Source organism: Mastigoproctus giganteus, chromosome 12 (assembly GCF_048544385.1).
Source record: "Mastigoproctus giganteus isolate SK-2022 chromosome 12, ASM4854438v1, whole genome shotgun sequence".
In the NCBI taxonomy this organism is placed as follows: Eukaryota; Metazoa; Arthropoda; class Arachnida; order Uropygi; family Thelyphonidae; genus Mastigoproctus; species Mastigoproctus giganteus.
Window position 1 is genome coordinate 160393694 of NC_143586.1, and position 11180 is coordinate 160404873.

Consider the following 11180-nt stretch of genomic DNA (forward strand, 5'->3'; position numbering starts at 1 on the left):
CAAAATTTATCTTGTGGGTAGAGCAGTTCAACCTCAGTGCCCTTCGTAGTCTTCAGCGCGTACAATTTGTAATCCACCTTTTGCCACTCGCTCTGCAACATGTCTGGGGTAACATCAGCGATGGGCTAGTCGTTCTGTCAGTTCGTTCACTGTGTTCACCTTCACTGCGCACATTGTTTTTTTTTTTTTTTCCTTCTATCTCTCTATCTATCTATCTATCTATTCAGCATGCGCACGCGCGCACTGGTTTAAGCAACAACAACAACAAAAAGGAAAAAAAAAACCTCTGGGAATCAGGCTATACGCTACAGTTCAGATTCCTTTAGCAATATACAAATGTAAAATCCAAACGGTTATTCTCCAACATCCTGTATCTTATAATTATATTTGCTTTTGTCTATAATTTCACCTGGCAGTCATTTCGAAATCTGCGATTTTCTTTAAGAACCGGTTGAGATTTCAGCAAACGGTTCATCCAACTGGACCTAGCCGGATAAAACACACCTCCGAACTGATGGTTTATAAACTCGCTGCTAACCCCCACTACGTGCAGTTGTAAACACAACTCCACCACCCAAATTACATAAACCATGCGCCACCACAGCGACTTCGATTAATTAGGTAAACAAAGATTCTTGAGGGAACTTCTTTTCCCATCATTTTTTAGTAACTTCAAACTTTCAGATTCATGACGTCACTATTGGGATAATTAATATTGTTTGCAAGACTTTCGCCTTAATGACTTCTCAGAAGCGTCTTGTTTATCGATTGTTTCTTCCCATCATTCAATAGCTTGCTTTGCTCTGGCACGGACCAGTTTTCATCATTTAATAACAGCAGTGCCATCTACATTCTGCTAGGGAAACTAACTAGTGAGTTGTTCATTGATCCTCAAATATATCGTTTTTAAAAATAATATAACCAAATTATATTGTAATTAAACATTTCAGTTCTGTTACTGGAACCAGTAAAGATATTTAATGGTGGTATGGATTGGTCGAGTACCAAAACAATATAAACTGAATTTGTTTTGATTATGCTCCTTCTTCTCGTGAAATTATACCAGATTTTTGTTTGTAACCCATTCTTCCTATTTCTTCACACCATCTACTACAATTTGCAATCTCCAGAAGCATTGCCCCACAGATAAATGCATATTGGGCAATGGGTCAGCAGATTAACATATGACTGAAAAAAAACAACCTCCTCCATAATTTTTATACCTATCCTAAGTGAGCGTCTAGGGCAGGAGTGTACCCAGGGGATAGATACCAAGTTAAACCCCGAACCCCCCCCCCCCCCACTAAAAAAAAAAAAGAAAGGAAACTGAATCACAATAGAATTTAATTTTCGCTAGATGTATATTCAGATTTTCCTTTCGTCTGTAGGGCTGAGGTTTCGAGCTTTGGTTCTGAACCTCAGCCCTACTCTTGGGTTCAGAATTTGGCTCAGAACCCCAGCCCTACAGACGAAAGAAAAATCCTGAATCATGCCTCATCTCTACAGATCCTTGTCCTGGATAGAATTTATAATCTTAGAACGTAGTGTGATGCATGCAATTGATTATTATTATATTTTATAACAACATAAAAACATATTTTAAAAATGGTCACCATGGAACCGTTCATAAAATACGCTTGGTGTTAATTGAAACTTAAAAAATGAAGGCTATTATACACAAATTCTCCCAGGGGTCCAAAATTGCTTATCGCCCTCACTGTACTCAATAAGCCAGCTAATATTACTGGCATCTTGGAAAGTTTTGTTGTCTTCTCCTCCTCCTTACATAAGCCATGCTCGTTGGGGAAAAGGGAAGGAGGGGGAAATAAAAAGTAAAAGGACGCTGAACCAGTGCAGATGCGATTGTTCACCTCTACTGGCGAAACAATGACCTCCGTGTGAAGCGTTTCTCACACACACACAGTACTACCACTGCCTTGTTAAAAGGTTTCTTTCGCGGTGGGGCCGGCCAGCAAGATGATTTTAAGTCTACACAAGACATTCTAGAACGGCAACTCTAAGTTATATACGGACCATCTAGCAAAAGAAAATTCACTTTAATTATTGGGCATTCTTTAATTTTTTCGCCCATTCCCAAATAAAGACGTTTTCTGAATAATAACGTTTTTTTTTTGAACATTTATCCAATGAACATTTTTTTGAACATTTATCCAATGGTATTAAATAAATGTTCCGAATAACCATTGGGATATTATTTTCCAGCTGATAAACTTATAAAGGAAAGAAGCATTTTGATTTTTATGGTGACTTGTAACAAAGGAGAGCACTTCTTCCTCAGCTTGAATTTCTTCTTTATTTCTGTCGAAGTATATATATATATATAAACAGTTATCAGCATCAGCTATGTTAAGTTATGATCCGAAAAAAAATTTCATCAGGAATAGAAATTTATGAATTAGTTATTTTGGCATTCTTAGACTATTGGATACTGATAATCATTGCTTCTTGAAATAGTCGGTTGTTAAGTATTCTGAGTAGTTTTAAAAACTTTAAAATTAAAAATAATAATAATAATAAAATAACATAAAATAATTTTTGTTTTTAAAAATAAAAAAATAATTATTATTTTAAACACTAGCTGACTCTATAGGCAAATTGGTTTTGCTCTTCACCATAAATCTCCTGAAGCCAAAGGGATACAAAGGGATATATATATATATTTTTTTTTTTTATTATTTATTTATTTTGCCTTAATTGGCCTTTAAGATAGGAATGTTAGTCGGTTATTTTCTGGGCCCCTGCTACCAAGCGATTGTGATGGAGCGTTTTCTCTGTGCTTAAAGTGCGATTATCTAAAAGCGATTTACAGCTCTTTTAAGTTCCTATCCTTAAGAAATTTATTTATTTTATAACAGCTCCTGTTACAAAAGTTCTTGTACAGAGCAAGAAAGAAAAACCATCTTTCTTTATTTTTATTACTTCTATTACTAACGCTTACTACTTTACCCTTGGTCACACCAGGCACTGCTCCTGCCTTCCCGTGCCGGGGCCGGAAACCTTGGCAGAACAGCTAATCTGCCAAGAGCAAATATGGATCAAAATGTGTTTCCGCCTCTAGAACCGACAAGCTCTCGGCCAGAGTTAGATATTGAACATGACACGTCGCAACCCAAGAGGTTAAAAACCACTTCCTCAGCGACAGATTTTCCTTTATTCCTCATAATGCACTCGCTTGCAGATCAGCCTCTCAGTAAGCTGTCTCCCTTCCTTATCCAAAAACACCTAGAAAGTCTGGCAGAATTTCCTAAGACAGTCAAGAGACTGCAATCAGGGGACCTACTATTGGAAACAATGAACCGTAAACATTCAGAGAAACTGCTAAAACTTATAATCTTTGCTGGAATTCCGTTAAAAGTTTCTCCCCATGCGATCCTAAATACATCTAAGGGTGTTATATCCAGCTAGGGTCTATTAAATATCATGGAGGAGGAGATAACTCAAGAGCTTCAAGATCAAAATGTCATTGCTGTGAAAAGAATTATGGTTAAAAGAGAAAATATACTCACACCTACAAGGAATATTGTTCTAACCTTTAACACGCCAAATCTACCATCGTCGATAAAAGCAGGCTATCTACTTTGCTGCATTAGACCATACATTCCCAATCCATTGAGATGTTTTAAGTGCCAAAAGTATGGCCACTCGCAAACGGCGTGCAGAGGCAACCAAGTTTGTCCTAAATGTGGGTCCCCTGACCACACCCAAAGTGATTGTTCGGCAACAGAAATGACCTGCCCTAACTGTAAATGCAACCATTCTGCTTATTCTAGGACATGCGACAAATATAAAACTGAAAAGAAAATTGTAAAATATAAAATTGAAAATAAAGTAAGCTTTCAAGAAGCAAGGAAATTTATTTCTCCAAGTATTACTAAACGTACATACTCCAGTTTTGCTCAAAAATATTAATCAGTGGCCACCCAAACTGATGTTATAGTCCCTTCAAACTCTTCAGTCTCTGACTGAGCTCGGTTTGTTTTCTCCAAGCAACAGCCCAATATCTCTAAACAGTTGAACCAGGCAAGTAATACTGCACTCACAGTACCATTCGTCCACCATAAATCTCCTCCTCCAATGATTGCTTCTACATCGATTAATCGAAGCTCAAATTCAAAAAAGAATATCCAAGAAACATCTATGGATATAATTGACTCATCCAAACAAGACGACCCAATCCTAGAAATATATGTGGAAGAATATATGGACACTGGTCTGCCATTCTTCTCAAAAAAAGACAAACCAAAGCCTGAACACCAAAAGCCAGCTACATTAAAGAAACGGTCAGATACAGCTTCTTCTACTAAACGCTAGTAATGCCTTACATTCTACAATGGAATTGTAGAGGATATCGTAGCAATCTTAATGATATTCAAGTCTTAATTAACCGCTACTCTCCAGTTGGTTTCTGTCTACAAGAAACCTACCTAACGACTCAAATTTCTACCAACGTAAAGAACTATTCTATCTGTCTATCGACAAGATTTATAGATAGAATAGTTCTACTTCAAATGCGGCCCGTGGGGGCATGGCCATTTTGGTCAGTACAAAGATCCCGACCAAACAAATTGTTTTGAAAACTGAAATTGAAGTTGTTGCCGTACGTTTGATAGCGCAGATTGCGTTCATACTAGTATCAATCTATCTCCCACCAAGTCGTACTTTCTCTTACCGAGATCTTGGAAATCTTCTAATGCAGTTACCTTCTCCTGTTTGTCTCATGACGGATTTCAATGGCCACCACCCCTTATAGGGATCGACTAAATTAGATAGACATGGCCGACTAATTGAAACCTTTCTGGATAAGCAAAACCTTACTGTTCTTAATTCTGGCGGAATTACTCACATACAGTTACCAACTGGACAAACTTCTGCAATCAATCTATCAATTTGCTCCCCGATTCTGTTTCCAATCATGGAATGATCCGCTCTGGCTGATCCTATGGGAAGTGACCATTTTCCAATAGTGAGCTGCTCACTACCCAACCACCATTATCACAACCCTGTAGGAAACGGAAATTCTCTCAAGCCAACTGGGTCAAATTTCAATCAGCTATCAGTTTGGACGAGAAATTTATACGAACACAGCCGATAGATGAAGCCACCGATTATATCACGTCACACCTATTATTTGCAGCTAAATGCTCAATTTCCACTGTCGAATCCCCCTTCCCGACAGCATTATAACTATTGATAGAATGAAGAATGCACAAAAACAAAGAAGTTAAAAAAATAAAGCATGGAATTCTTTTCGTAGATCTCCAACCACAATTAATCTTATTAACTATAACAAGCTAAGAGCAAAAGCACGTCTCACACAAAGACAAGCCAAGAAGAATTCCTGGATTCGGTTCGCCTCTATCGTAAACAAAAACACAAATTCCAGGTTAACATGGAAGAAAATTAGGCAGATTTCCGGCAAATGTCCAACCATCCCTCTCCCAATTCTTTCGTGGAATGGACAAGAGCTCTCTGCTCCTGAGGACATTGCAAATGCCTTGGGCACGACCTTTGCCCAAGTTTCAGTGGCATCAAATTACTCTCTGGATTTACAGAAAATTAAGACCATATTTGAACAGCGATCTATCAACTTTCAAACCTCCGTTCTCTTTCCATATAATCAGCCACTTCAATATTCTGAATTACTACATGCTATCAAAACAACGTGCAACAGTGCCTCTGAGCCAGACGGAATATATTATATCATGTTACAACATCTTGAAGAAAAAAATTTAAAAATACTGCTGTGGTCTTCCATTACCAAATCTTTCTTGAAAACCTTTACCCCACCTCTTGGCACCATGCCACAGTTCTGGCCTTTTTGAAACCTGGAAAAGATCCTGCCAGTCCGTATAGTTACAGACCAATTTCCCTCACCAGTTGCCTCGGTAAATTACTTGAAAAGATAATCCATAATCGACTTCTTTGTATCATAGAAACGCAATATCTTCTGAGTATTAATTAGCATGGATTTCGCCAGAACAGATCCTCCTTAGATCTCATGAACAAAGCTGAGTCTGCAATTCGTAATTCCAGTGTAAAAAATGAACATCTTGTTATGGTCTCCATAGACGTAGAGAAGGCATTTGACACTACCTGACGTCATGGCATTCTCAGTGACCTCCATGCTCTTGGTCTACGAGGCAACCTGCCTATATTCATCAGGAATTTCCTCCAGAATCGTTCGTTCCAAGTTCGATACCACAATTCGCTTGTTATGACATTTTTACAGGAAGAAGGAGTACCACAGGGGTCTGTACTGAGTGCAACCCTCTTTGCCCTTAGAATCGATTCCATCACAAAAGAACTTCCAAATACTGTTCAGACCTACCTTTACGCTGACAATCTCTCTATTTCTTGCAATTCTCAGAACTTGAGATCCCTTGAGCGGCAATTGCAGATATCCCCGAATAAAGTCCAAAGGTGGGCAGTGTGCAATGGCTATCGTCTGTCATGGCAGAAAACCGTTGGAATTCACTTTTGCAATCAACGTAAATTACATACAGATCCAGAACTTCGGATGTCAAATGTACCATTCCAGTGACTAACAACGTCAGATTCTTGGGGTTAATCCTTGACAGGAAGTTAAATTTCTTTGAACACATTAAATTTGTGCGTACTACTTACCTCAAAAAGCTGAACATACTAAAAGCTTTATCTGCCCTGTCTTGGGGCGCAGGCTGTACATCTTTGCTGCTCCTATATAGAACATTGATCAGATTCCGTTTGGATTTTGGTGCTCCAATCTATGATTCTGCCCGAAAAAGTACACTACGCTGACTGGAACCTATACAGCATAGTACATTGCGGATTGCCCTTGGTGCTTTCAGGACATCTCCTACCCATAGTTTAAATATTGAAGCTCATGAGCCCCCCCTCTTTGCCCCGCAGGAAAACACTTCTTCTTAAGTATGCAGCCCGAAATTGCGTATGTTCTGTGGTCAATTTGCTGTTTTCTGGCGTGGGGAATACGGTGATTACATCAACAACTGTGCTGCCTACGAGAACTCTGACTTATTAGTCCAGGGCCAATTATTAGAAGAACAAGTAAAGATGAATGAGCCCAGTCATGGAGAAACCAAACCAACAAATTGAATGAAATAAAACGTAACCCACAAATACGGAAATAGAGTATCAGAAACACAACGCAGCCAAGAAATATTGCTTTCTATATGCGAGTTGGCCTTACATCTTGCGCACTGTCGTCTATTAACTAATGAGGATCCTCCCTTCTGTACACTATGCCAAGTTCAGTTTTCAGTGAAACTCCGGTTATCTCCTCCGTTCAGAAGTTCCAGATTACTTTGCTTCCGGAGTGTATGTAATCACCAGAATTCACTTACCTTCAACAGGGGCATTTTCCCTGTTGTTGGTAGGCAAAATGCCCAATGACATTTTGACACTACTTGACCACTTTATGGAGATGAACATTGTTATCCATATGGCTTTTCCACCTCCATCTGCCGACATCTGTCGCACTGAGAACGATGTGGATGCTCTTGGGAACGATATCGCTAGGATCCAACCATCTGCACCACCACAGGAGCTTAACGGAATCAATGGGCATCATTGCCATATGAGTGTCTCAATGAGTTTCATGAACAGTTTGCGGCATTGCTTAAGTTCTGTGGTTGTAAGTCATTCTGTTAATGACAGTATTTTATTCCATTGAAGGTTTGTGTGTATAAAACAAATCTTTTAACATTGTATAGCGATGTGAATAAAAATGCAACAATTTCACAGTGTGCGTGTCTCTTTCCTGCAAACATAAGTTTTTAGTTGATTGTTATCTTTAAAAATTTTTAAGATTAAAAAATTTATACTATGTTTTTTTGTTTTTTTTTCAAGTTCAAGTTCATTTTAATCTTGGTGGATATTGGATTTTGAAATGAGAGTATCTATGGTTTGTCTGTAACGAATAAAAAATTTAACTGTAAGAAGAAGCGGACTAAGGATGTGGTCTTCTGCTGAAGCTAAATGGATTTCTGAAAGATACCTAGGCCCATTGGAAGTCCATATCTCTTCGTATATTGTGTTGTCATGTCCACTTTATCAGGACATCCGAGCGAGGTTGGAGGAGTAACGCTCGTTCTCTCTCAGTCTACATTGGTGAAGTTGTGTAATTCTTAAGTGTTTTTGTTTGCCGATTTCATAAAGCATGTCTTTATTAGAAGAGGTAATGCTGGGTAGGGCGCCCTTCTTCCTCGTGGTGAGGACGGTAACTCCTGGTACGGGTGGTGATGCCCGTCGCCACTGCGAGATCAAATTTTCTTTGCTATTAATCTCTAACTTTGTTATGTTATTTGACTTGACCATTGGGGTCTTTGTGTTTTGTGTGTAAATTTACAATATCATTCACCTACTGAAAGTGGTTCTGATCCAATGCATATTTTTCTGTGGAGTGTGTTGTACGTTGTTTCAAGTTAACATCGCGTATAATTCACTCTTTTAGTTTAGAAAATGTGTAATCCTCATCTACGTTAGTGTATAATGATACGACGTCAAATTACGCTAGAATATCTGTGTTTGATATTTCGATATTACTAATTGAGTTACTGATTATATCGTTAAAATCGTATTAATTCTCATAAAGTTTTAGAAGTTTAGAGCACAGAACACAACCCATGTCAACTCTCTAATTAGTTGTTTTTTAGTAACTGTCCTATACACACTTGTTTGTATACTTCTTTCTTTTGACAAGGTAACCTAATTTTAGTTAACACTATTTTTGTAATGTATTTTATATTTGAACTTGGCACTTCATGATTTATTGCCCATTAGCTATTAAAACTAAAATCGAATCATCCTGGTACAACCTCTAAATTTTCTGTTGGAGACCATCTGAAAATTATCAAAAATCGATACTGTTGAAGCCTGTTAATGGATGAGTGTAATTGGACAAACCCAGCCAAGTGTGTTCCTATGTGAAAAGAGCGTCTTCACAGTCATCGTAGGTTTGACAACGTAGTATTAAAAGTCTAGACAGAAAGGAATCTTCTTGATTAAGAAGAATCCTTTCTGTCTGGGCTTTTAATACTGGATTTGACAACATAGGGCGCCTTCGTAGCCAGGTGGGCAGAAGCAGCAGTGCGTAGCACACGCTTCTTGATTAGACCGGGGTTCGAGCCCGTGACCACCAAATACGGAGAATGCGGAAAGGTCAGGGAATGACCACCGCATATCCCCGGAGCAATATGACCATAGTTGCTAATGCTCCTAAAAACCAAATAACAAACAACAAACATTGACAACCTAGGATGACTTCAAAAATGAGTCTTATATGTTGTCTAATCCGATACAAATGATATCCTCTTCAAAGTTCCTGTCGCAAAATTATTTCTGATGAAGTCCATTTAAACAAAAACAGAACTCAACAACATTGAAGTCCATTCGGAAAAGTGTCAGATTTATTGGAAAAGCCTTCAAAAGAAGGAAATTCTTTTCTTAGTTTAATTCCAAGAGTGTTTCATTGTCCACAAAAGATCAAAAAAGAGAATTCTTCAAAAGTGCAGTAAATCTTTAAATGATACCAAGAGGTTATAAGAATAAAAACATATCTCTTCAAAGCAGGAAAAAAATATTTCTTATTTAATTATAATTTGTTGTCATGTAGTAGTAGTAATGGCAAATGATGCAAGAAATAAAAAAAAAAACAGTTCTCCCTTGAATTTATTCACTCCATCCACTTCCACAACAACAACAAATGGAAGCTTGTTCCAACAATCAACCACCTGCTGGCTAAACGCAGATCCGCATGTCTAACCTGCATCCATCCTTCCTCAATTTGAATTTATGCTCCCTCATGTGTATAATCTCAGCAAGTGGATAATGCCATCAACATAGCATATGAAAGAGTTTGTAAGAAACTGTAGGAAATGGGCGTCCAGTGAATTGGACATTGGACGCCCAATTTTTCCTAAGCAAGATTAATCAAAAACTGACTGCCATAATGAGACAACCTCCAAAAAACAGTGAGGTACTTTTCATAGTGTTATTCTCCTCTCTCTAATAATAATAATAATAATAATAACAGAAATGTTGTTGATACTATCCACAAATTAACACACATTTACTTTTGTTTAGGTCAAACTATTTGGTCACATGGCTTAGTGCAGTAGGACCAGTAGCTGGACTGAAGTTACCACTGGGTTACGCTTCTATAGCAACTCCTCAAACTGAAGACACTAAATGACTGTTCGTTTCTGAAAGTGGTATACTAATTTGCACAATATCTGTGAATACTATGAAAATTCTAAGGATGAGCATGTAGAAAGAGTAAGTGCACATTTTGGAAGAAACATTTCATCATAAAGCACAACATGATTGTTTATGTTTCGCATAGAATGTTGCAGCCTTCAATGCAGACATTTATAGCGGAATGAGATTAATGATTTAGACACCTAAACAGAAGATTAAAAATCTTAATGGTATAAAATGTTTCTCCAAAAGGTGGATTTAGTTTTTTGCATCTTATCCTTAGATAACGCCGGCTCGTTATCTAAGGATAAGAAGCAGTTGCCGGTTCTGTCATTTCTCAGAACTGATATGAATTACTGTATATAATTTCTTTATTAAAAGTTATTTTTGTACTCCTCAATTAGAATTTATTTCTGTGTAAGGTTTTTTCGTTTTGTTTTGCACTGACAGGAATTCAATTTTTTCTAAACTTATTGTGTATTCAAAGAAACCGTTTTCCTTCTCTATGCACTTTTTTTAATTTGGACTTTTTCTTTAATACTGAAAGCGTGATATCAAGTTATTGCATAGATAACATCGGATTAAGCAAAACTAATACAGTAGACTGTCGAAATAACGGCACCCCAAATAACGGAACATTCGAGCTAACGGCACATTGGGATTGGATGCAGCGCAGATGTCTTGCAACACGGGAAAAATAAACGGCAAGTCACGTGATTACTGTATTTGTTTAAAAGTTTGGCCAGTTTAAATTTATTTAAGCTATCAACTTCCACAATGACAGATGGAAGTTTGTTCCAGCAATTAACCACCCGCTGACTAAAGACAAATTTCCACACGTCGATCCTACAACTGTCTTTCCTCAATTTGAATTTAAGAGTTTATTAATGGCAGAATATAACATTGGATCGTCAGCCTGTTCGTTTTTTATGTGGAGTTAATAAATTTACATTCTTATTCTTTCT

At 37.7% G+C, this 11180-nt stretch overlaps 1 protein-coding gene across 1 annotated transcript in view; it reads left to right on the forward strand.

Annotated features, from left to right (window-relative positions):
• The window catches only part of Atg10 (Autophagy-related 10), a 786886-nt gene extending 776478 nt beyond the window's left edge, over nucleotides 1–10408 (forward strand). The window contains exon 6 of the mRNA XM_090386680.1: nucleotides 10102–10408. Within this exon, the coding sequence (XP_090242806.1) occupies nucleotides 10102–10210 (109 nt within the window). The 3' untranslated portion in view covers nucleotides 10211–10408. The remainder of the gene's footprint in view (nucleotides 1–10101) is intronic.
• Nucleotides 10409–11180: the final 772 nt, after the last annotated feature.